At 46.1% G+C, this 27,101-nt stretch overlaps 1 protein-coding gene across 1 annotated transcript in view; it reads left to right on the forward strand.

Annotated features, from left to right (window-relative positions):
• The first annotated feature begins 3,670 nt into the window (after positions 1-3,670).
• The window catches only part of FBXO10 (F-box protein 10), a 31,091-nt gene continuing 7,660 nt past the window's right edge, over positions 3,671-27,101 (forward strand). The window contains exons 1-7 of the mRNA XM_036261085.1: positions 3,671-4,257; positions 7,423-8,256; positions 11,846-11,995; positions 13,972-14,108; positions 18,356-18,426; positions 20,083-20,235; positions 20,835-21,104. Coding sequence (XP_036116978.1) covers positions 3,673-4,257; positions 7,423-8,256; positions 11,846-11,995; positions 13,972-14,108; positions 18,356-18,426; positions 20,083-20,235; positions 20,835-21,104 — 2,200 coding nt within the window. The 5' untranslated portion in view covers positions 3,671-3,672. The remainder of the gene's footprint in view (positions 4,258-7,422; positions 8,257-11,845; positions 11,996-13,971; positions 14,109-18,355; positions 18,427-20,082; positions 20,236-20,834; positions 21,105-27,101) is intronic.

Here is a 27,101-nt window from a genome sequence, read left to right on the forward strand (position 1 = left end):
ACAGACGCACACCCCTTAGCCTGTGTTATTTCTCTTCGTAGCATTTATGTTATGTTTAAAATTCATTGTCTGCTTTTGAAGGTAGGGGCTTTGTCTTGTTTACTGCTTGTCAGTACTTGGAACAGTGCCTAGCATAATAATCGACAGTCAACAAATATTTGTTGAATAAATGATTTTTTCTTTGGAAATTCTCAAAATCCTCATGAGGTATATACCAGGACAGCTGTCATTAGCCTGTTTACAGATGAGGAAATTGGCTCAGAGAGGTTAAAGGGGTTGCCTGAAGTCACAGGGCTGGAGCACAATAGAGCCTGCTTGTTGAGAGCCAAATCTTAGGGGACTCAACTCCCAAGAGGGTGGCCTCTGCCTCTCCCACTGCGGCTGGAGACACTAGGTAGCCTGTAGGCATGCAGATACTTCCAGTGGGCTGTTAGGAGGTGCCACGCAGAAACTCTGAGTTGTCACACCCTTGAAACACATAAATAAAGAAACCGCTTAGGGCCCTGGCCAGTTTGGCTCAGCAGTTAGAGAGAGCGTCAGCCCTCAGACCAATGAGTTGTGGGTTTGTTTCCGGTCAAGGGTACGTATCTCAGATGTGGTTCATCTCGGCCTTGGTCGGGTCATGTAAGAAGCAGTCAGTGGATGTGTATCTCTCATATCAATGTTTCTCTCTCTCACTCCCTTCCACTCTATCTGATGATAAACAGAAAAATATCCTTGGGTGAGGATTTAAAAAAAGAAGCAGCTAAAGCCTACCTCAGAACATGCTTTCTCCCGTCCCAAGCAAGTGCCCACTGTTGTTTCTCCAGCTCTTTGCAGGCATCCCATGCCAGGTGCACAGGCCCTGGGGACACTCATTACTTTTAATTCCATAGCTCAGAGGCCCCATTGGCAAAAAGAAAGGACAAAACTTGAAGACATTTTTTTAAAGTGTTACTTGGTTATAGAAATCCCTGTTGCTACATGGATCCCCATGGATTAGTGTAAAGGTATAGTAAATAAAGCCAACTGGAACCATAGGGAATGTGACATTTGAATCAAAGGAAATCCTCATCTGAGCTCAGAGGGGGTCTGGACTCTATTTTTCTTATGCCAATATCACAGTATCTTGTGGCTGACATGTTGAGGGAGCCTAGATTATGTTGTCTTTTCTTTTTTTAAGTTTTATTCTAGCAAGTAGTTAAGATACTGGTGGAACCCTTTGATCCCATCAGGCTTGCTTTTATTCTTCTGATTTGAATTTATTCCTAGAGCATATCCTTTCTGAGTCTTCGAATGAACGGTCCATATGCTGGGCTAGAATTCCATTGTCTCCCAGCTCTGTGTGATCTCTGGTATCACCGTTTACCCCACAGCAGGCTCTCTCTACTAGGCCTTATGATGTCTTGCCCTGTGCAAGTGCAGTCCAGCTTTCAGCCAAGAAACTGCCCGCCCACTCTGTGCTGCTCACTCCATTCCGGCACCCTGCCTCAGAGATTCCAGCTGCTTCAGCAGCGCAGAACTCAGAGCTACCACTCTGCCTGGGCTCCATCTCCCTTCACCACACTAAGGAGATGCCTCAGGATGCAAGCTGGGGCAGTCATGCACTCACCCCCTATGTTTCCCTTCTCTTGAAGATCACAGTCCTGTGCAGTGGGCTGTTCAGTGCCTGAAAGCATATATTCAGTCGCCTCATATAGTTTGTTCAGCTTTGTAGTTGCTTATGACAGAAGGATGCATCCAGTTCCATTTATTCTGTTAAGGCCGGAAGTGGAAGTTCAATTTTGGATACGCTGCTGAGTTTTTAGTATCTGTGCAACATCCAAGTAGAATTACCCAACAGAGCCTGAAAGAGAGAGTCCGGCTGGAGATTCAGATTTTATAGGCATGAATTTAGTGGTAGTTGAAGCCAAAGAAATGAATGTGATCACTTAGCTACAGAATGGTTAGAGAAGAAGTGGAAGAACATTTTTCTCTTAAAAAGCCTGAACAGAAAAAGCTAGAGAAGTAGGTGCGGAGCAGGAGACCTCACTGTCACAGAAACCACCTTGAATAAATGGCATTCGTCTGGGAGAGTGACAGCTGTCAGGAGCCTATTTTCTCTGTGTTTGTGAGGCTTACCAGTCCAGAGACCAGCTTCTCTCCAGTGCCCCTGAGGACTTTGTAAAGTTTCACTGGGTGATCATTAGAGAAAAACTTACATACGTAAGCTCCAGTACTACTCTGTAGCATTACAGCCACACTTGTCTTGAGGAAGCTCAAAATTTCTTCCAGACATAATCATACATTGTGCGTCTAGCCTTCTTGGAGCTTAGATAGCTGGCAAGTATGATGATAAACAAAAGAAATTCAGTGAAGCCAGCTTAAGCAAAAAGGAGACTTTATTATAACATTACAGAGATAGCTGATGGAATTCAAAAGGTAAGGATAAAGCTGAGCTTTGAAACTGGCCTGGAACCTGACCTAGAGTGCTGCAGAGAAACTGGGATGCCCCTTGTTTCTTCTCGTTCTCTGCTTTTTTTCTGTCCCTGATTCATTCTTCTCTCATTTAGACCAGCTTCTTGGGCTGGGGTAGCATTGTTGTATACACACAGCTGTGGGGGCCCTACCTCTATCCATGGGGTATAAGTTGCTGGAGGAAGGGAGGATATTTTCCAGAAAAAAAGCAAGGGGGCAGATGGCTGGGCAGCCAGCCCAGTAGATGGTTAGGACACTAGGGCTCCCTCAATATGTTACCAGTGGCAGAGCCAGGACCAAGACCCACAGCCTCTGACCCAGCAGCAGCCTTTCCTGAGGCTGCCTCACATGGGAAAACAGTAGTAATTATTTGATCTGGTTACGAGGAGAGACAGACAAATGGACGCTCACTGCCTCAGTTCTCATTCCTCCTGGTGTGAAGAAATAGAGGTCCCTTCCTGGGGAGTCCAGGGATCCACAGTTCTGGGGCTGTAACAGCCAAAGGTAGGTTCCCTCAGTATTAGTCCACACTCTTAGTTACCAGTTACAGAAACCCAGATCAAACCAGGTTAGGCACGAAGGGCATTTATTAGAAGGTCATTGAGGTTCCTCAAAGAACTGAAGGAAGAACGGAAGATTCCAGGGCATCTGCAGGAATCTGGAATCTGTACCACCAGGACACATGCACATGTGCTCACCGCCTCCCTTTTCTTTTTTATTGTTGTTACTGATTTTTTTTTTTTTAAGAGAGGAAGGGAGAGAGAGAAATATCAATGTGAGAGAGAAACATCAATGGGCTGCCTCCTGCATGCCCTCCACTGGGGATCTAGCTCAAAACCTGGGCATGTGCCCTGACCGGGAATCGAACCAGGACCTCTCAGTCTGTGGGACAATGCTCAGTCCACTGAGCCACACCAGGAGGGCTCTTCCCCCACCTTTTCAATTTGTATCTTATTTCTGCTTAGCTCTGGTACCACAAGTTTTTCTCTGCAAGGTGGGGAATGTGGCTGCCAGCAGTTCTGGGTCATACCCATACAGAGAGTCTTCCCTGCTAATTCCAGGTAGAAAAATCCCAGAGAAGTATTCCGATTGAGAGGATGGAGTCCTATGATTGGCTGGGCCTTGTTCCCTTGCTCACCCTTAGGCTCAGGAGAAGGCAGGGGTATTTTAAGAAAGGGGATTGTAAGCAGGGTCAACAAAAGCCTCTTTTGTTCTGTGTTTGTCTCCTAGGTGACCATGGAGGCTGGCGGGCTCCCCCTGGAGCTGTGGCGCATGATCTTAGCCTATCTGCACCTTCCAGACCTGGGCCGCTGCTGCCTAGTGTGCAGGGCCTGGTACGAACTGATCCTCAGTCTTGACAGCACCCGCTGGCGGCAGCTATGTCTGGGCTGCACCGAGTGCCGCCACCCTAACTGGCCCAACCAGCCTGACGTGGAGCCTGAGTCCTGGAGGGAGGCCTTCAAGCAGCATTACCTTGCCTCCAAGACGTGGACCAAGAATGCCCTGGACTTGGAGTCCTCTGTCTGCTTTTCTTTATTTCGCCGGAGAAGGGAACGCCGTATCCTGAGTGTTGGGCCAGGCCATGAGTTTGACAGCCTGGGCAGTGCCTTGGCCATGGCCAGCCTATATGACCGAATTGTACTGTTCCCAGGTGTGTACGAAGAGCAAGGTGAAATCATCCTGAAGGTACCTGTGGAGATTGTAGGCCATGGGAAGTTAGGTGAAGTGGCCCTACTAGCCAGCATTGATCAGCACTGCTCAACCACACGTCTGTGCAACCTCGTCTTCATGCCGGCCTGGTTCTCACCCTTCATGTTCAAGGTGAGTACCCACATCAGATAGATGTCCCCAGCCCTGACCCCAGGCCTTGGCCTCTTCTCAGTGGATTTGTAGCCCCCTTTTTTGTTGTTGGAACTGAGGGTTTAATTATTATTGCTCCAACACACTCTTCTGAGTTCTGCACCAGTTGAGAAATAGGCACAAGGATCAGTAGAGATTAACATTCTGCTTTACTCCTGGCAAAGCTGTATTAAGAAATGAGCCTTGGACTTGAGGCCAAATTGTTTTGTATTTCTTCCCTTCCAAACTGGGTCAACTGGAGCCACAGGTGGAGCAACTAGGTAGGAAACCCAGGTTCCTAGAGTGTGCCGCATGCTGACAGAAAGCAGAGAACAATTATGGCAGCATGCCCCAAGAGAGAGCCAGAGGGGAGGCCAGCGACCTTCAGTGCATCAGCCTCACCCTGTGGAGGGTTCAGGAAGATCATATTTTTTACCAAATGTACCTGGAGAGAAGGTCAGGAAATATAAATTTCAACACATTCCTTCCAGGAACACAGAGCAGAAGTTGTGTTCCCAGCAAAACATGTATCAAGGTGTTGGTAGCTCCAGGGAGAGCAATCTGCAGCTTTTATATTACCTAGACACTAATTGCTGTACTTGGATTATGTACCTAGTCAATAAAAATTATATTGCCACTTTACTACCAGTAACAACTAAATTGTCTCTCAGGTTTGTAATGATCATCATACCAGCATTTATGATGCACTAACTGTGTGACAGGCATATGTTTTACAGCCATTATTAAGATAGGTTGTGTCATCTGGTTTATAGATGAGCAAACAGAGGCTCAATAAGATAAAGTGACATACCCAGGTCCCAGATTTATTAAGGGACAGAGCTAGGATTCAGAGTCTATGTTCATAATCTAGGTGACTTTTCATCTGTGGCCTCATTTGGTCCCCAAAACACTCATCTGTGGTAGACTGAGTAGATGTGGTATCCCTGTTTGCAGATGAGGGGCACTGAAGCTCAGAGATGCTAAGTCACTTTCTCAAGTGGATAATTAGTGAGGTTAGAACTCAAGTCCAGGCTTTCTGATTCTAAGCACTTTTGAAATTATATTGTGCTGAATTTCCTGCTTTTTAGTCCTAGAATGTTTCAGAAGAACTGATGAGCTCCTCCTTTGCTGGTCTGCAGACCAAGAAGAAGAGTTGGTCTCCAGACCTTCACATTTCGTACATTGTTTTTTCTTTATTGATTCTAGAGAGGAAGGGAGGGAAAGGGAGAGAGAGACAGAAACATCAATGAGAGAGAACATCGATTGGGTGCCTCCTGCATGCCCCCCACTGGGGATTGGACCCACGACCTGGGTATGTGCCCTGACCTGAAATCAAACCAGCGATACCTTGGTGCATGGGTCGATGCTCAACCAATGAGCCACACCAGTCGGACCACATTTCATACATTTATTCTTAGAGTTATATGTTCATTTTAGCCATACAGGGCCTAGCCTTACACTTCTTTGTAGCCCAGCCCACCATCTGTCTTGGTGCTTGGCATATATTAATGTTCAGTCCATGATTGTCTTCACTAAAAACGGAGTTAGGCCAGGGTAATTTTACAGCAGTTTTCAGTGACTTCTAAGGAGAACCTTAGCAGTGACTCTGCACTCCAGAGAGCTGGTGTTTACAGACAGGACCAAGTAAGCGAAAATAGACTTACATTACAGCAAGAAAAAATTAGGTCAGGCATAGGGAAGAGCTGAGTGGTTAAGGGGAGTTAAATTCTGGGACAAGCTCTCAAGGAAGGTCACTGCTATAGAATATAAGAATTGTTCAAGGGATGGATGTGTCTGGATTACTCTGTGGGATCATGAAACACTCCCTCATTTTATGCTTCATATCCACCTGATGGAATTGCTGCAAAATCCAGAAATAGTTCTTTGTCAGGAATTAGAGCAGCTGGGCTTCTCAGTGAGGCCCTGGGAGCTAAGGGGCTCAGGTGGGTTGTGCTGCGGGGTCCCACCCCAAAGGAGTCTGCAATTAGCATACCTGACTCTAGGAGGTAACAGCCACCCTTATGCCTGGCTCTATACCTTATGTTTTGTTAACTAGTAAGCCCCATGTTGCAGACAAAGAAATTGAGGCTTAGAGAGGTGAAGTCATTTGTCCGAGGTAACACACTTGAAAGAAGCAGAGCTGAGAGCTGTCCCATTTAGTCAGACTCCAGAGCCCATGCTCTTGACCTCTGCTCAGCATTGCCTGGCCATGGCAAACCGGTCTGCCTCTTCCAGACCTGCTCTCTTCTGCTATGTCTGATAGGCATCAGTTACCGCACAGACTAGACTCTTTCCCAGCCCCTGTGGCGGTGCCTCCCCACTGCTGTCTCAACCCAGGTAGGACGCAGCCCCTCCTGGCCTGCCCTGCCCTGCCCTCTGTCAGTCCACAGGCTTCTGCCTGGCTCTGAGCTTGGGAACCAAGCTGGTGCCCTGTGGTGTGCTGCAGGACAGCAGGCTTGGGGAGGGCACAAGCCTGCAGGACCGAGGGTAGGTGAAAATGAAGGGAAAGTACTTAAAAAGGTGAGACCTAGAGGAATGCCACACAATTTGACACATTATTTCTAAAACCCAGACTTGGAGCTGGGACCCCTTCACCTCAGAGGTCTTGGTAAATTTGGACTCACATTCCAGCTATTTTCTATGTTTGTAAAAATTCAAAGCCCTCCCAATCATTTCTCATCATCCCTAGAGAGACTGTCTCTAGTTCACCCCTCTGTTAACATTTGCTAATGCCATTTCACCTAGTATTCCCCCTGATCTTTATGTTTCTTTGCCTTTCTCATTTTCTTCCCCCAATGTTTTATCCTCACTAAGCATTAGGAGAATTTACTTGAGATCTGAGGTTTTGGGGAAGAACCTTGCTACAGTGTAAACTATTATGCCATTATCCATTTCCACTGTTGGCCCTATCCCTTTGGGATTGGAAGGAGGGAAGGGCAGGCAACTCCAAATTATCTTCCCTTTGATGCAGAGCAGCTCCCAAGTTCCTCTTGGGACCAGCTGACACATGCCCTTGTGGGGAAGGGGACATGATCAGCAGGGCAAACGACTCTCCCTGCTCCACCCTCCTTCAAGAGCAGCTAGAGTACTGATTAGCTGAACAGATCTTATCCCTGCTATCATCACTTTCTCTTTTTTATTCCCCAGACAACATCAGGTCATGTCCAGTTTGACAACTGCAACTTTGAAAATGGGCACATCCAGGTCCATGGCCCAGGCACCTGCCAAGTGAAGTTTTGCACCTTCAAAAACACCCATGTCTTCCTGCACAATGTGCCCCTGTGTGTCCTGGAAAATTGTGAATTTGTGGGCAGCGAAAACAACTCTGTGACAGTTGAGGGCCACCCCTCTGCAGACAAGAACTGGGCCTACAAGTATCTACTAGGGCTCATTAAATCCTCTCCCAGTGTGCTTCCTGCAGAGGACTCTGACTCTTTAATGTCCCTGGACTTGGAGAGCAGGGACCAGGCCTGGAGCCCAAGGACCTGTGACATTGTTATTGAGGGCAGCCAGAGCCCTACCAGCCCGGTCTCTAGCTCCCCAAAGCCAGGCTCCAAGGCTGGCTCACAGGAGACAGAGGTGGGCAGCGATGGGGAAAGGGTGGCCCAGACCCCAGACAGCAGCGATGGAGGTCTGAGTCCCAGTGGTGAGGATGAGGATGAGGACCAGCTCACATACAGACTGTCCTACCAAGTGCAGGGCCCACGCCCTGTCCTGGGGGGCTCGTTCCTGGGTCCACCTCTGCCAGGAGCATCCATTCAGCTGCCCAGCTGCCTCGTGCTGAACTCACTGCAGCAGGAGCTGCAGAAGGACAAGGAGGCCATGGCATTGGCCAGCTCCGTGCAGGGCTGCTTCATTCGCAAGTGCCTCTTCCGGGACGGGAAGGGAGGTGTCTTCGTTTGCTCCTATGGCCGAGCCAAGATGGAAGGAAACATTTTCCGGAACCTGACTTATGCAGTACGGTGTATACACAATAGCAAGGTGCTATCATAAGACTTACTCAGAGAGCCCTGTGGCCTCACTGAGTCACCAGGAGCATGATTTGTGGTTGATGAGAAGCCTCTGTGGCTATCTGCAGGAAGGCTCTGTTGGGGCTATTTTGCAGTTTTCAAAAATCATACTTGCCTTATGTTCATCATCTGATTTGGAGAGGGCAGAAACTATTTTTCCCATTTTATACCACTATACAGCTTAGTTGTAGCCCTCTTGAACTGTGGTCCTTGGGACTTTGGGCAGGAATTGTGCAGCCAGTGAATCAATTGTGCAGCTAGTGAGTCTCGAGACAATAACCTGAAAAACTGATATTCAGGGGTTTTGACTAAAAGAGTAATCCATGCTGTCGCATGAGTACAATTACATGCTAAGTGGCATTAATACAAGCAGGAAGCTGTGGGCAGGAGTGCAGGGCTCATGGACCTGGTTCCTGTGCCTAGGAGCAAGGCCTTGATCCAGTGGCCCCAGGGCAGCCACCCTGTCTGCCCTGTAGAACATCCCAGGAGGATGAAGGATGCCTGAAGGAGCTCAGTTCCTTGGAGCTCCATGAAGAAAAGTACCACTGACTGTTTTGTTTGTTTGTTTTTCTTCTTTGTGTATCTTACAATTCTTAGTTGAAAGTCAGGTATCTCATATAGGACAGTAGAGACTGGGGTAAATTGTATTTAAGTGTGGAAATGGCATACTCCTTTTGCAAGACCATTAGGGGGCCAGGGTTTGAGTCGTTCTAGTCAGGCGTGGAGCTGGTTCAGATTTTGTTGCGGTTATGATAATCCTTCAAGCACCGCAGGCCTCACGTTCCTCTAGCATCGCCTGTGCTGGTTTGCCAGTGGGCCTTTCTCCTCCTTAGCCTTCCCTTTTCTCCTGCTCCTCAGAAAGGATCTCCCTCCATGCCCTTGGCCCTGCAGCAGGAGACCGCAGTTCTTCATGGCACTACACCGGAGCTGCTGGCATGGTGGTGGGGTTTCTCTCCCGTCTGGGTTCATCACTGGTCTTAGGTAGCTGTTATGTCCATGGGTCAAGAATCTCAGGAGTAGGCCCTTTTCAGTGGTCCTGCATCACCCCCAGCACTAGGGTGACTCTAATGATCTTGCCTCAAAGACGGTTTTCTCCCACCTCCCCCCAAGGTGAAAGGTGTTTTTCTGCTTCCCTTCCTGGACAGTGACAGGTTTGTTTTGTGGGAAAGTTAGGAGAGAAAGATCCAGGAGCTTAATGCTTTCCCCACAGTGGCTGCTGTACTTTCTCCCAGGCCTCCACCCTGAGGGCCGCAGTCCCCTCTCTGTCCTGTCTCCAGTCTCTCTGTGAGCTCCTAGTGAGGGCCGCAGAGAGGTGAATACTTGCCCAGAGTTTCTGTACTCACACTAGTTCTACTTGGCCTTTAACAATGCATTAAACCTTTTAACTGAATTCTTCTTACCAGCTTGTGGCAGCTGCTGCTTCTGTTCAGACGAGCGAGTGCCCCATCTCTCCCTGGAAGTGCCTGATTTCCTTAGAGTTCAGGCTAGTTGGTTGTCCTGCAGCCTCAGCTTTCTGATGGGTTCAAGAAAGGTCATGTTTTGCCTTGGCCAGTTTGGCTTAGCAGTTAGAGCGTCAGCCCAACAACCAAAGAGTCTTGAGTTCAATTTCAGTCAAGGGCACGTACCTCGGTTGCGGTTCGGTCCCCGTCCCTAGTCAGGGTTGTGTGAGAGGCAACCAGTCGATGTGTCTCTCTTCATATCAATGTTTTTCTCTCTCCCCGCCCCTCTCCCACTCTATCTGAAGGTAAATGGAAAAATATCCTCAGGTGAGGATTTAAAAAAGAAAAGAAAGGTTATGTTTTTTTATATTATCTATTTCCTGCAACTGTGGGAGCAGTGTTCTTTCCAACACTCTCCATCCTAAGCAGAAGCTAAAATCTTCTCCAAATTTTGTACTTCCGTTCTACTTTACCCCTCCTGCAATTTTATCCTAACATATACTTTTATTGTTAATACGCAGTTGTTTATTTTTTTATTTATTTTTTTTATCCTCACCCGAGGACATTTTTTCTATTTTTTTTTTTTTTAATCCTCACCCGAGGATATTTTTCCATTTTTTGTACAGATAGAATAGGAGGGAGAGAGAGAGAGAAACATAGACGTGAAGGGACACATCGAGTGGCTGCCACCCGCACGACCAACCAGGGCCGGGGACAAACTGCAACCGAAGTACATGCCCTTAGCGGGAACCGAACCCGGGTCTCTCTGGACCGCAGGCCGACGCTCTAACCGCTGAGCCAAACCGGCCAGGGCCATTTTTTTCTATTTTTTGTTCAGATAGAGTGTGGGAGGGGGAGAGAGGAAGAGAGAGAGAGGGAAACATCGACGTGAAAGGGACACGTCGAGTGGTTGCCACCCACACGACCCAACCAGGACCGGGGACAAACTGCAACCGAGGTACATGCCCTTAGCGGGAACCGAACCCGGGTCTCTCAGGACCGCAGGCCGATGCTCTAACTGCTGAGCCAAACCGGCCAGGGCAATACGCAGTTGTTTAAAACAGCATAAATATGTTCTAGATTTTTTCTTTTTCTTTTTTTAAGTTAAGCATTTAGGGGAACTAGAGCTCACCCCCAGTTGATGAAAGTTTTTCTTTTTTTAATTGATTTTTTCTTTATTGATTTTTAGAGAGAGAGGAAGAGAGAGGGGGAGAGAGAGAGAGAGAGAGAAACATCGATGAGAGAGAACATCGATTTCTGAATGCCCCGCCCCCCCCCCCCCCCCCCCAGGGATCAGGGCCCACAACCTGGACATGTGCCCTGACCAGGAATCGAACCAGCAAACTCTTGGTGCATGGGTTGATGCTCAACCACTGAGCCAAACACCAGCCAGGCTGTTCTAGATTTTTAATATAATTATAAAATGTAAAAAGAAAATGTAAGTGGCAATACATCCCCTTAATAAGCTGTGTGCTACCTTGTTTAAAGGAGGCTTCCTTATGCCAAAACTTCTCATTGTCCCCTAGTTGGGAGTTCTGGTGGTTTTCCACCCCAGAATAACATACCAAGAAAGACTCAGAATGGGCAGGGATAGGCCTTTGTCTCATGAATGGAAGGAAGGTGGGAGAAGAGAAAGCTCTCGTGCTTTCTCAGGCAGGTGAAGTTTTGTGAAGGTGGGTAGGAAGTGATAGGTCTGGAACTTGATTCAATTCAAAGTAGCTGTGCCCTTGGACCTCTGGAGGCATCTTCGGGTGACCCCAGTGCATGTCAAGTGTGAAGACCACTGAATCCCATCTTCTCTCAGGGTCTTTTTCAGCCCATCAGCCAGTTGTTCTGCTCAAAAGCTGTGAATGTGGAGCGCAGGGCCACGCTTCGCTCAGGTTTCATTCAAGGACGGTACAGCATTGGTGGAGAAGGCATAGCCAGGGAGGGCCCGGAGGTGGCTCTGGCCCCTGTCCCTGTGAGCACACGTTGGAGAGTGGCCGTGCTGACCGAGGCACTCCTCTCACCTACCGGTCGGACAGCACAGGCCAACACTGAGGACGACACTCGGGTGTCCCCGGGTGACTTTGTTTAAACCTTTGTGACAGGAAAACAAATGGCTTTTTGTCCCCCGCTTAGATTGTCATGCTCAGGAATGACATTCACCGCTGCAGAGCCTCGGGCATCTTTCTTCGCTTGGAGGGCGGAGGCTTGATCGCTGGCAACAACATTTACCACAACGCGGAGGCTGGCGTGGACATCCGGAAGAAGTCCAACCCGCTCATTCTGGTACTTCTCTCGGTCCTCACGCCCTGCTCAGGAGGCTTTTCTGAGGAATTGAAATCAGTGTTGCCATCTTGGGTTTATAGTGCTTTCTGTTTGCAAGGGGTTCCTGCTCTTTTTCCTTCAGTCTCCCCGTCAGTAAGAAAGAGGACCAATCACAGGGACATTTCATAGGGCCCTGATATGCTCTGGTTGGCTTTGACTTAGGTAAGAATTAAAGATAACAGTGTCTGCCCGAAAAGACACATGGATTGGAAATAAAATACCAAATTAGTTCATTCCTTACTAGAACAAGGATATGAAGTTCTGAAAATTTGTTTCATAGTGTTGTGAGTTTAATTTTGCACCAGTGTGAAAGCCTCTTAAAATCCCAGCACAAGAAGCCGGTGACTTGAGAGACCAGCCCCTTTTCTGCCCTGGTCTTCCCCCAGAGAGATGTTTCTGGGAAATTGGGAAATGTAACAGACTCTTTATGGACCTGGGAAAAAATATCCACCCTATGTGCAGTGCTTATTATATGCCAGATTATTCTAAGGACTTTGTATATATGTGTTTAATTATGGTTTAATCCTAACACAACCCTGTGGGGTAGAATTATTACCCCATTTTATAGATGGGACATTGAGACGCAAAGAGGCTAAGGATCTTGCCCCAAATCACACAGCTGGTGACAGAGCTGGGATTGGAATCCGGGCAGTCTGACTCAGGATTGATGTTCTCAACCCATTGTATCTAGATTGCCCTTGAAAGTGCAGTGAAAGGAAAGTCCTAACTGTGTTTAAAGAGACATGCTTAGCCGGTGTCCTCTTTCAGCCTCTTCCTCTCACTGTGTTTTTGCTGTGCATCTAGTGTTTGACGCGTGACTGTGGCTTAGGGAATTATTGCCACTGTTGCCAGAGAGATGAGTTTACCTTCCCAGGGATGGAGGGAGTGGGCCAGTTAGGAGGTGGAGGTGGGAAGGGGGTGTTACATATCAGCCCTGGCTTTGTGAAAGGGTGTGGATGGAAATGTCATTGTATACACCTCTCTCTCAAAGCTTTTCAACCCTCTGGGGGACTTCTGTTAGGCTGTGGTTGACCTGGTGAGTCGGCCAAATCCGTCGGAGAAAATCTGGGAAGAAAGAATGGGAGAGTTTGCCGCATGGAACACTTTAAGGCAAACCAGAACTTTATGTAAAATCATTTTGGAGGAGAAATAGCTAACTTCCTGGTTTAAGTATGGGATTGTATTTGGAACTGTAAATTAACAATTAGAGTGAAACAATTTATTATAATTTATTATAATTTAAAAATTGTGTCACTGTGCGAAAGCAACTAACTAGGAAACAAAAAACTAGGTTTCAAATTTGGCTTTGTCACAAACATAAGACCTTGGGCCTGCTTTGCTTTTGTACAGAGATATTAGAACAAATGTCTCTAAGGTTCCTTGTAGCTACCACACCTATGACATCACGTCCCATAGGACAGCTAAGCTCCCCAGAGCCGTACCTTTCCACAGCCCTCCCCTGAGGACTAGAAGCCAAATGGCTCTCACTCTTCCCTGGGTGTGGCCCCTTGGGACTACACTTGGCCAACATTCTCGTGTACCAGGGTGCTGCCCTTCCCCGAGAGGTAGGCTCCCCCTCCCTGGGTGATGTGGCACGGCCAGATGATTGTGTGTCTGGGGGACTCTTTGGAGGCTCTGAAATTTCCAGCAGCATGCCTTGCCAGTGAAGAGCAAAGCCCTCAGCAGTAGGGCCAGCATCACTACTCCCCACGGGGCGGGGTGGTGAAGACTGCAGTCTACAGATGCTCCCTGATAGGTTCCCATGTGTGCACCTGTGCAGGACAGCAGCAGGGTCCGTGCACCTGGTCGCGTGCTAGGGCTCTTCCAGCGGCGTCATTTTCTCCATTGTATTCGTCCTGGCCCTGCTGTAGGGCAGCGGTTGAGCACTCCACTTCTGGCTGGCATGTCTGAACTGTCTTCTGTGTGTTCACATACAGTGTAACCAGATCCACCACGGCCTTCGCTCTGGCATTGTCGTCCTTGGCAATGGGAAAGGCATCATCCGGAACAATCAAATCTTTTCAAATAAGGAGGCTGGCATTTATATCCTGTACCACGGAAATCCAATCGTGAGGTATGCGCTACTATACCCAAACCGTCCTACTCACCAATGCCCTTCTTTCCTCTCACATCTGTTTCCCTACTCCCTGTCTTTGCTCCATTTAAAAACATTTTTGTTTGCTAAAACATCTGCACAGACACAAACACAGAAGAGACTGCACCCATAGTCCCACAGTAGCACAACCACTTTTGTGTTTCTGTGTTCCCTGCCAGTTACCCATGTAGCCATTCTATTCAGCAAATACTACTGAGCACTTCTAACGATGATAACAGAGGCAAACAAGGGACAAACTCTGCTCCCTAGTAGCTTACTCTAGTCAGGAAGACACACGTTCCCTCGAGATTTCAACTCTGGTAGGTTGATAGTGACCACCGGGGATGCTGTGTTAAGATCGGAGGCTATGTCTGGCCTCAGCATGAAAGCATGCTGAGATTGTCACGGTGTGAGCTGCAGGTGGAAGGGGCAGTGGCTCCACTGGGACCAGGGATCTGCCCTCCCAGCTGTCATACGGGGCTGACTGTGATAAATGCTGTCAAATGGTATCAAGAGAGGAAGGGAACCATTCTGCTATTTGTGCCATAGCAACAGATGCATGACTGGTACATGGATGGCACAGCTATCAGAGAGAGGAGGTGTGGAAAGGCCTCATTTAGAAGGTGGCACTGGAGCTGGACTTTGAAATGTGGGTAGGACTTGGATTGTCATGGAGATGGAAGTGGACATTCTAGTAAAGGAACAACCTGAGCAAAGTCAGTAGAGCACAGCAGATTAGGGTGAGCAAACAGTCCACTGTGGCTTAAGAGAAGCTCAGACACAGGTGTGACATTAGTATAAAATGTTTTAAATTGGGACTGTCCCAGAAAATCTTGGGTGCCATGGTCACTACAGCATGACCTTTATATCCCTGGGCCAGTCCATCTCTGCCAGGCAGCATGTGGAGACAGGTGATGGACAGAAAGCCCTGGGCCAAATGAGGAAGGTCTTATTTACATAGACCAAGCTGAGGAAGGTGGAGTTTTCTCTGTCTGGATAATGGAGAATCACTGAATGGTTTGAGCAGAAGATTCGCACAAGTATGTCTGTGCTTTAGGAAAATAACTGGCGTTAATGTGCAACAAACATATTCTGAGGTTTTCTTCCCCCCTGCATTATTCCATGAGTACTTTTCCATATTGTTGCATAGCCTTTATATTTAATCACTTTGGAAAGTTTCAGAGCATTCCATTGTTTTGATATCCCATAATTTTTGAACCAGTCCTGTGAAGCATTTATTTTTTTTTACTGTTATAGGCACCTTTCTAAAAACAATGGTCCTAGAGCTCCTTTCCTTTTTTTCATTGTTGCCATGAGAGTTATGTGTTTGTAGGTATGCATGTTACTTACATAACACACACTAAACTGTTTACTCTGTACAAGGGGATAGTGATATAAAAAGTATATATGAAAAGTATATATATACTTTGTTCTGTGGGTTTACCATTTCATGCTGGAGATAGACACACACACCAAGGACCATGAGGGAAGACTCACCAAAACAAGCGCTCGAATAGTGCCAAAGGAACCCGGCCATGGTTTCAGCTGTGCCAGTCAGGGCAGGCACATGGGGAGCTGACATTTGAGTTGAGCTTGAAGGATAAATAGGATTTTATGGCCAGGAAAAAGGCACTGTGGGCCAAGAGAGAGTGAAATTCAGGGTGTGTCCTGGGAAAATGGTGGGAAAAAAAAGTGATATGCCCCGGGGGATTGAGTAAATGCAGTAGGTCAGCCCACGAAGGCAGGTTGATGCCAGAGCCCAGGGGGCCTTGAACGACAGGTGTGGCAGGTAGAATACGGCCCTCGAAATATATCCATGACCTGAGCCTTGGAACTTTACATGGCAGAATAGACATTGCAGATATGATTAAGTTAAAGATTTAATCTTTAAACTGGAGTGGGGAGATCATCCTGGCTTATCCAGGTGGGCCCAATGTTATCACAAGGGTCCTCAGATGAGGGAAGCAGGAGAATGAGTCAGAGAGCAAAACGTGACAACAGAAGCAGAAGTCAGAGAGATGAGGACACAGGCCAGAAACTATGGGCAGCCTCTAGAAGCTGGAAAGACAATCATGGACTCCTCCTAGAGCCTTCTGAAGGAACACAGGTCTGCCGATACCTTGGTTTAACCCCGTATGACTCATTTTGGACTTTGGACCTCCTAACTGGAAGATAATAAGTTTGTGGTGTGTTAGGCCAATGGGTTTGTAGTTATGTGGTTATGTGCAACCATACACCAATCTAGGAAGTTTGGACGTAGCCTTATGGGTGCTGGACATTGTTGAAGGGCTTTGAGCAAGGAATATTATAATTAGATCAGTGTCTGAGGTTTTTAAAACATAGTCGCTTTGAGAGACTAACTTGTGCCTTTTTTTTTCTTTATGTTTCTTTGTCATAGAAGGTAGGGATCCAGGGGATGGGAGGGTGCAGAATGAATTTTGAGATCCCTGAAGTAGCCTGGATAAGGCAAAACGCAGCCTTTTTTTTTTTTGCCAGTAAGAATTATATTACCTATTGTGTCTGTCCTGTTGCCATGGCTGCAAGGAAGCACAGGGCTCCAATGGGCTCATCTGTAGTCAATGTCCCACCCTTGGTTCTTGGAACAATGATCTGTCCCCTTTTCCTAAAAGTTTTCTGATACTTTTATCTTTATTCTGCCCGCCCTATGTACACAAACATACATGCTTCTTCATGTGGCCATGGATCCTTTCTGGAGGTGAGTGAAATTTGTATTAAAAATATACCTGTCATGCATTTGCATAGCTCTCAGAGATATGTGTGAGGCCCTAGGCCAGGGACTGCCTCTCACTGAATTCTAGAAACCCACAGTAATCATCAGCCCATTGACTCTTCAGGTCTGTCTGAGGGAAGAAATAGGGATGTTTCTAACAGGTGATTTGAACTTGTTTATAATGCATAGTGTAGAAGTACCTGACATCTGGCTTTCCCAGCATCAATATAATTTGCTGTTTTTTCCCTAAGGAAGGAAAATTTTGACCCTACCCTAGGAGTTGGGAAAACTTATCAGCCAACTCCTATTTAGTGATGTTCTCTGGGGAGCTAGGCTCTGAAAGGCCAGATATTTGGGGCTACATCCCTCAGCTACCTGGTGGGAAGTTAGGAGGGTCACCTCTTAAGAAAGCGGGCAGGTATCCTTCCCACAGGGAAGGAAATGACAGCATTCCTGTTAGTAAAACTGGCAAATATGTCCTCCAGAGATAACCTAATTCTGCTAACATCTGGATGTGACTGGCTTTGTTTTTATAGGCAGGAAACCAAGGTGCAGTCACCTGGGAAATGGGTGTCCCTTCACATGCTCAGGTGTCTCTTTGTGAGGGACTCATTTGTGAGGCCTTCACTTGGCAGTGAGGGCTGCGTGTGTTTCTCTGAGCGGGAGTGTGTTTTCCTGTATCTTCCATTTGTGGCTGACCCAACCCATGAGGCTTTACCTGCATACAGTCTGATGTTCTTGAAACTCTTTTTTATTTTATGTAAAAAAAATTTTTTTCTATATTGATTTTTAGAGAGAGAGATAGAAACATCAATGAGCGAGAACATCAATTGGCTGCCTCCTGCATGCCCCTCACTGGGGATCTGGCCCACAACCTGGGCATGTGCCCTGATCGAACCAGCAACTTCTTGGTGTGTGAGTCTATGCTCAACCACTGAGCCCCACCAGCTGGGCTTGAAACTCTTTTTTAAAATCTAGTTTTCTTCTTTTAAAGCATGTCATTATTTTGTGTTGTCATTCAGAGGGTATGTGATTAAGTTAACAGAAAGTAAATTAAGTGTAGCTGTTGGACACGAAGAGAAAGTTATAGGCTCAATATAGGCAGAGAGTCTGAGTCAGGGACTGGACACACCCACTCCCAGACAAGTTTAACACAGCATCCTCAGAATTCTGACATGGCTAAGACTTCACCTGGGAGCCGTTTGCCATGATGAACTCGTTTAAAATGCTCTTTGTATGTGGATGCCAGTCAGGAGAGGCCACGGAGCCTTGGCTATCCTTGTGCTTCTAGGCATAGCTGTAGGCTTAGTTTTTGGTCAATAATAACTGAAGATTGTAAATGCCTGGCTTCCAGGACTTCAGGAAGCACTTATGCTTCTGTGGACTTGAGCCATCTGGGGTAGCCCACAAAAGAAGGCAGTCACCTTGAGTTGGCATTGTCTTTGATGCATGACATTGGTCTGGCCTCACCTGTCTTGTTCTCTTTCCATTTTAGTGGGAACCACATTTTCAAGGGCCGTGCAGCTGGCATAGCCGTGAATGAGAATGGCAAAGGCCTCATCACAGGTAGGGTGGAGACACTGGAGCCTGACCAGTCATATAATGGGCTCCTCCTCACTCTTTCCACTCCCCAGTCCTTCACCTGGACGGACTGGCCTCCTGCCAAGTAGTGGCTAGCACTCAGAGGTGCTGGCCCCACCCACTGGCCGTGCTAATCAGTGGCCTGGCGGGGAGGGAGTATCTGCTTTTTGCCAGGTCCAGTGCTCACAGGATCTCACTGAGTAGCAGACATAATACTGTCAGGAAATTTATGCCATGCAAAATGTCTGAATCCCTCCTCTTGGCTTTTCTTCCGGCTTCTGCCTGCTCTGGAAACCCATCTCCATTTCCCCTTTGCTTGGCCAACTCCTGCCCATCCTTCAGGTCTCAGCCTGAGTGTCACTTCCTCAGGGAAGCCTGCCCAGATCTCCCTTTATACACATACTGTACCCAGTATACACTCACTGTACCCAGGAGGCCTGCTTTCTAGGACATTTTACTTAATTTATTAATGATCTGTTTAATGTCAGTCTCCTTTGCTGTAAGGTGGTAAATTCTATAAGTTCTGTCTGGTACATCAGAGTAACCTCAGCACAGACTGTAGCCATACCTGGGGCATCAGAGGGATTCTGAAAATACTGGTCCAGTGAATCCCACTGACAGAATCCAGCCTTCCTTCCTTCATCAGGCATTACTGAGCACACGGTGCATGCAGGAGCCGGGGACACAGCAGTGAACAAAAGCAGACACCATCCCCGTTTCAGGAACTGACGTTTTAGGAGGAGGAAACAAATAATTAAAAGCATACATACACAAGCAAGAAAAGTCCTATCTGAGGATAAGTGCTCTGCAGATAGTTAGAATAAGGTGACGGAGGGACTTTGTGGTATTGAAGATTGGGTGGTCAGAGCAGGCCTGAGAAGGCGGCTTGTAAGCCAGAACTTGAATAATAAGAAGGAGTCTGGGAAAAGGGCCAGAATTCCATGCAGGGCCACCTGTGGGAACAGACCTGGTATGCCTGAGGAGCAGGGAGATCACTTGTGTGACTGGAGTGTGATGAGCCATGGGCAAGGGGTTTGAGATGGGGTCACAGAGACAGGAGGGGGCTAGTCACACAGGGTCTCAGGAGCCATTCCACGCTAGTCCCAGGAGACTTGGTGTCCACCCTGCCACAGTGCTGGGGAAGATGGTCCCAGGACCACCCTTCTGACTGTGACTCTTCAGTCCACTCCTGGAGAGGTGAAGGGGAAGGAGAGGACGGCTGTGGTTAGTCTAGAGCTGAGGCTGAGAGGGACAGGCTTGCGCCTCCCCAGGCTTGTGGGAGCATAGCTGGATTCTGCCTCAGCCCTTCAGGAAACAGCCCCCAGACAGATATCCCTGCCTGGCCTGGCCCAGGGGCTCTAATGCCCATTTATTCTTAGTCATCAGTCCCCAAGGCTACTGGGGACAGTGGGAACTGGGGATATAGGAGAGCACAAGGCAGACAAACCTTGCCCTTGGGGGAAGCACATAGCCAACAAGTCCCTGAAATGCTAAACAAGGTTTGGGGTGCTGACTACTGACAGGATAAGGCCTGGGCATCCTGGTCCAGACTGTGTCCTTCCTCTCAGCTAGCCAAGTCCCCACCGCCAGCACTGCAGGTGGCCCTTGCGTCTTGACCCTCTTTTTTGTGTCTCGCCATAGAAAATGTTATCCGTGAGAACCAGTGGGGAGGTGTGGACATCCGCCGCGGAGGGGTTCCCGTGCTCAGGAGCAACCTCATCTGCTTTGGCTATTCAGACGGTGTGGTCGTGGGAGATGAAGGCAAAGGACTGATAGAAGGAAACACCATCTATGGTGAGGAGCGTGTTTCAGGGGAGGGGTTTGGGGCCCAGCACAGCCTGGAAGGCAGGAAGCCCAGGACCCACCTTTGTCGTAGCCTTTCCCTGGGCCTCAGAGATCTCATCTCTATAATAGCACTGATCTTAGGTCACAGTCACACAGCCTCTCAGAATGCAAGAGTCTCTTGTAAATCACCATGTAATCAGATTGACCCTATGGGGTCAGCAAAGCAGAGCTTTATCCCCATTTAAGAAAGCAAAAGGCGGGGAGCGTAAGGGAGGCCACGAGTACGTTTGGAGCTATCTTTGAGCTCGCTTAGACACCATGAGCAAAGCTCACTTTCCTGAGTTAAAAACATTTATGGACAAGAAGTTATTGTTGAAATTAAGTAGTGGCAGAGATGTCCAAGGAATATTGCTGGGATTTGATTATTTTCCCTCTTGTATGAAGGAGAAGCCTGCAGCCAGAGCCATAAAGTGACTTGTCCAAGGCCTTTAGCAAATCAGGGATTCTGTCCCTTGGGCCAGTGCCTTTTTTGCTTCCCCTTGGGGAGACACTGGAGGCTGCATCACCCTTTGCTCAGTGTCAGTGACTAGCTGTTTTCACTGTCCCAGCTAATAAGGGCTGTGGTGTGTGGATGATGTCGTCCAGCCTGCCCCATGTCACCAGCAACCACGTCAGCTACAATGGCCTGTATGGAGTGGCAGTGTTTAGCCAGAAGGAGGGCTCCGGGGAGTTCCCTGGAGGCCATGGGGCCCAGGAGAACTTCAGCGAGGATGGGGACGCCATCCTCTGGGAGACTGAGCTGGAGAAGGATGACGACGCGCTGCACCAGCCTATCACCATAGCCCTTGTTGAGTCTAACAGTATTAATCACAATGGAGGTAAGTGTCCCCTCGCCCTCAGCCCCGTGCTCTCACTGCATTAATGGATTAATGGCCCTTCGCAGACTGGCCCTTCAGCCCTTCAGCCTCACTGGCCACTTCTTTTGGCCACTTACTGATAACCCAGTCCTCTGGACTTCATGTTCCCTGAACTTGACTCTATTCTTGTCCACTAACCGCTGACTTTGCTTATGCTATTTCTCTCGCTTAAAATGCCCTTTCTCTCATCCACACAGCCCAGAGAGCTGAACCTCAGGGCCACTGTGAGTGCGCCCTGCCTCCTTTCCTCCTCTGAACTGTGCCTTCCCCCAGCCCCAGTGCCACCTGTCAGTCGGCCTGGGACTGTATTTGTTTCTGTGGCTGTTTTTATCAACTCCGATAGGCTGTGAACTTGAGGCTGTGAACTGAATCCTGCTCATGTTGGTGCCCCCTGCCCCTGCAGTGCGAACTCCACACCTGGCAGACACATTTCTAACCAATTCTGAGACACATTTTTCTTTTTTTTCTTTTTTATTTAATTAATTAATTTATTTTTGTTACAGATGTTTCTCCTTTTCCCCCACTGATACCCTCCTCCACCACCCTCCCCGCCCTGTCCCCAGCTTTGTTGTCCATGTCCATTGTTCATGCACACATGCATATAAGTTCTGTGGTTTATCTCTCCACCCCCAATCCCTCTTCTGGGGATTGTCAGTCTGTACCCCACTTCCACATCTCTGGGACTACCCCGTTCCTCAGATTGTTATGTTCATTATATTCCACAGATAAGTGAGATTATGTGTTATTTGTCTTTCTCTGCTTGGCTTGTTTCGCTTAGGATAATACTCTCCAGGTCCCACCATGTCATCTCAAAGGATAAGAGATCTCTCTTTCTTACAGCTGCATAGTACTCCATTGTGTACATGTACCACTGCTTTTTTATCCATTTGTCTACTGATGGACATTTGGGCTGTTTCCAGATCTTAGCTACTGTAAATAGTGCTGTTATGAACATGGGGGTACATATATTCTTTCTGATTGGTGTTTCAAGCTTTTTAGGGTATATTCCTAGAAGTGGGATCACTGGGTCAAATGGCAGTTCCATTTTTAATTTTTTGAGGTAACACCATATTGTTTTCCATAGTGGCTGTACCATTCTGCATTCCCACCAGCAGTGTACTAGAGTCCCCTTTTCTCCACACCCTCACCAACACTTTTTGTTTGAGGATTTGTTGATGGTGGCCATTCTGACAGGTGGGAGGTGATACCTCATTGTTGTTTTAATTTGCATCTCTCTGATGATTAGTGATGTTGAGCATTTCTTCATATGTCTCCTAGCCATTTGTATGTCCTGTTTGGAGAGGTGTCTATTTAGTTCCTCTGCACATTTTTTAATTGGGTTCTGTGTCTTCTTTTCGTTGAGCTGTATGAACACTCTATATATATTAGAAATTAACCCCTTATCTGATGTACCATTGGCAAAGATGCTCTCCCATAGAGTGGGTTGCCTTTCCATTTTGGTGGTTGTTTCTTATGCTGTGCAGAAGCTTTTGAGTTTGATGTAGTCCCATGTGTTCATTTTCTCCTTTGTTTCTGTTGCCTTAGGTGATGTATCAGTGAAAATTCTGCTGCGTATGATGTCTGAAATTTTGTTGCCTACAGTTTCTTGTAGGATTTTTATGGATTCATGAGTCACATTTAAGTCTTTTATCCATTTTGAGTTTATTCTTGTGTACGGTATAAGTTGATGGTCTAGTTTCATTTTTTGCATGTAGCTGTCCAGTTTTCTCAACACCATTTATTAAAGAGGCTGTCTTTACTCCACTGTATGCTCTGCCACCTTTGTCAAATATTAATTGAGCATATTGTCTTGGGTCCATTTCTGGGTTCTCTGTTCTGTTCCACTGGTCTATATGCCTGTTCTTGTGCCAGTACCAGGCTGTTTTGATTACAGTGGCTTTGTAGTATAATCTGAAATCTGGTAATGTGATCCCTCCAACTTTGTTCTTCTTTTTCAAGATTGGTGTGGCTATTCGGGGTCTTTTTGGTTCTACATGAACTTTTGAAGTATTTGTTTGTTGGTATTTTGATGGGGATTGCATTGAATCTATAGATTGCTTTGGGTAGTATGGACATTTTAATGATGTTAATTCTCCCAATCCATGAACAAGGTATGTGTTTCCACTTTTTTACATCTTCCTCTATTTCTTTTTTCAATGACCTTTAGTTTTCTGCAAATAGGTCCTTTATTTCTTTGGTTGTTTATTCCTAGGTATCTTAATTTTTTTGTTGCGATGGTAAACAGGATTGTTTTTTCAGTTTCTCTTTCTGTAAGTTCATCATTGGTGTATAAGAATGCCATTGATTTCTTGACGTTAATTTTGTATCCTGCTACTTGGCCAAATTCATTTATTAAGTCTAGTAAATTTTTGATGGAGTCTTTGGGGTTTCTACGTATAGTATCATGTCATCTGCGAATAATGATAGTTTCACTTCCTCCTTTCCAATTTGGATCCCTTTTATTTTTTCTTCCTGTCTGATCGCTGTGGCTAAGACTTCCAGTACTATGTTAAATAAGAGTGGCAAAAGTGGGCATCCTTGTCTTGTTCCTGTTCTTAAGGGAAATGTTTTTAGTTTCTGCCCATTGACTATGTTGGCTGTAGATTTTTCATATATGGCCTTTATTATGATCAAGATATGATCCCTCTATTCCCAGATTGCTGAGCGTTTTTATCGGAAATGGGTGTGGGATTTTGTCAAATGCTTTTTCAGGGTCTATTGATATGATCATATGATTTTTATCTTTCATTTTGTTTATGTGGTGTATCTCACTTATTGATTTGCGAATATTGTACCAGCCTTGCATCCCTGGGATGAATCCTACTTGGTCATGGTGAATAATTTTTTTTATGTATTGCTGGATTCGATTTACTAGTATTTTCTTCAGGATTCTGGCATCTATGTTCATCAGGGATATTGGCCTGTAGTTTTCTTTCTTTGTAGTGTCTTTTTCTGGTTTTGGAATTAGAATTATGCTGGCCTCATAAAACAAGTTTGGAAGTCTGCCTTCTTCTTGAGTTTTTGAAATAGTTTGAGGAGAATGGGTATTAGTTCTTCCTTGGATGTTTGGTAAAATTCCCCCGTGAAGCCATCCGAGCCTGGGCTTTTGTTTGCTGGGAGAGTCTTGATTACATCTTCAACTTCTTTTGTTGTTATTGGTCTGTTCAAGTTTTCTATCTCTTCCCGGGTCAGTTTTGGGAGACTATGTGTTTCTAGAAATTTGTCCATTTCGCTTAGATTGTCGAAATTGTTGCCGTATAATTGTTCATGATATCTGTTAACGATCCTTTGTAGTTCTGTGGTGTCAGTTATTATTTCTCCTCTTTCATTTTTGATTTTGTGTATTTGGGTTCTCTCTGTTTCTTGGTGAGTCTAGCTAAGGGTCCATCAATCTTGTTTATCTTTTCAAAGAACCAGCTCTTTGTTTCATTGATCCTTTGAATTGTTTTTTTGGTCTCCATGTCATTTATTTCTGCTCTGATCTTTACTATTTCCTTCCTTCTACTTGCTCTGGGGTTTTCTTTTTATTTTTTTATCCTCACCCGAGGACATTTTTTTGTTTTTTGTTCAGATAGAGTGGGAGAGAGAGAGAGAGAGAGAGAGAGAGAGAGAGAGAGAAACATCGACATGAAAGGGACACATCGAGTGGCTGCCACCCGCACAACCCAACCTGGGCCGGGGACAAACTGCAACCGAGGTACATGCCCTTAGTGGGAACCAAAACTGGGTCTCTCTGGACCGCAGGCCGACGCTCTAACCACTGAGCCAAACTGGCCAGGGCTGGGATTTTCTTTCTGTTTACTTTCTAGTTCTTTAAATTGTGAGGTTAGATAGTCTGTCAGAAAATGTTCTTGTTTCTTGAGGTAGGCCTGTAGTGCTATGAACTTTCCTCTCAGAACTGCTTTCGCTGCATCCCATAGATTTTGTGTTGTTGTGTGTTCATTTTCATTGGTTTCCAGGGAGTTTTTGGTTTCTTCCTTGACCTCCATGGTAACCTATTCATTGTTCAATAACATGCTATTTAGCCTCCATGTTTTCAAATGTCTTTGCATGTTCTTGTTGCAGTTGATTTCTAGTTTCATACCATTGTGATCTGAGGAGATGCTTGATATGATTTCAATCTTCTTGAACTTGTAGAGACTTAGTTTGTGCCCTAACATGTGGTCTGTCTTTGAGAATGTCCCATGTGCACTTGAGAAGAATGTGAATTCTGCAGTTTTGGGGTGTAATTCTCTGTAGATATCTATTAAATCCATTTGATCTAGGGCTTCAGTTAGAGTGTGTGTTTCTTTGTTAACTTTTTGTCTAGATGATCTATCCAGTGATGTCAGCGGGATGTTGAAGTCCCCTGCTATGATTTTATTGCTGTTGATTTCTCCTTGGAAGTCCTCCAGAAGATTTTTAATATATGTTGGTGCTCCTATATTAGGTGCATATATGTTTACCAAGGTTATATCTTCCTGTTGGACAGATCCTTTCAATATTATGTAGTGGCCTTCTTTGTCTCTAGTTATGGTCTTTTTTTTTTTTTTTTAATCCTCACCTGAGGACATTTTTCCATTTTTTGTTCAGATAGAGTGGGAGGGAGAGAGAGGGAGAGAGAGAGAAAGAGAAACATCGATGTGAAAGGGACACATCGAGTGGCTGCCACTTGCACGACCAACCAGGGCCAGGGACAAACTGCAACCGAGGTACGTGCCCTTAGCGGGAACCGAACCCGAGTCTCTCTGGACCGCAGGCCGACGCTCTAACCGCTTAACCAAACCGGCCAAGGCTATGGTCTTCATTTTGAAATCTACTTTATCAGATATGAGTACTGCTATCCCAGCTTTTTTTTCCTTTCGGTTTGCTTGAAAGATTTTTTTCCATTCCTTCACTTTGTTGTGAGGTGGGTCTCTTGTCAACAACACATATGTGAGTCATGCTTTCTTATCCAGTCCGCTCCTCTGTGTCTTTTTATCAGAGCATTCAAACCATTCACATTTAAGGTGATATTTGATATGTACTTATTTATTGCCATTTTTGTTTAGTGTGGTTCTATTTTTCTTCCTATTCCTTCCACTAATTACAGCAGTCCTTTTAGCATATCTTGCAGTGCTGGTTTGGTGTTAATATATTCCCTTAGCCTTTTTTTGTCTGGGAAGCTCTTTATTTGACCTTCTATTTTGAATGATAGCCTTGCTGGATAGAGTAGTCTTGGATTCAGATCCTTGTTTTTCATGACCTTGAATACTTCATGCCACTCCCTTCTGGCCTCAGTGTTTCTGTTGAGAAGTCAGCTGAGAGCATCATGGGGTTTCCTTTGTAGGTAACCTGTTGCTTATCTCTTGCTGCCTTTAGGATTCTCTCTTTGTCTTTAATTTTTGGCATTTTAATTACTTGTGTCTTGGTGTGGGCCTGTTTGGGTTCTTACTTGGGGCTCTCTGTGCTTCTTGAACTTGAATGCCTTCTTCCTTCATCAAGTTAGGAAAGTTTTCTGTCACTATTTCTTCAAATATATTCTCAAACCCTTGCCCATTTTCTTCCTCTTTGGGGACTCCTGTGATGCGAATGTTACTACGTTTTCAGTTGTCCTACAGTTCTCTTAAGCTATCTTCCTGTTTTGTTTTGTTTTGTTTTTTCCTTTTGGTTTTCTGATTGGTTGATTTTTTTCTACCCTTTCTTCTAATTAACTGATTCGGACCTCAGCTTCCTCTACTCTGCTGGTTAGGCCTTGCAATGTCAGATACATTTTTCATGTTTTAACATTGTTGATGAGATGCGTCTTGGAATTGATGGCATGTCATGGTTTAATTGGCCGTGATTTTTCTTAGCTGTATAGAGTGTGTTTTAAATCTATGTTATCTTACACTTAACAAAAAAATGATAGTAGGTATTTGATGTTTATTCCATTGAAAAATACAAACTTATTGTGGAGTTCATCTAACTCCAAGACTCCTAAACTGGGCTGATTATCAG

The sequence above is a fragment of the Molossus molossus genome, unplaced genomic scaffold (genome assembly GCF_014108415.1).
Source record: "Molossus molossus isolate mMolMol1 unplaced genomic scaffold, mMolMol1.p scaffold_m16_p_14, whole genome shotgun sequence".
Lineage (NCBI taxonomy): Eukaryota > Metazoa > Chordata > Mammalia > Chiroptera > Molossidae > Molossus > Molossus molossus.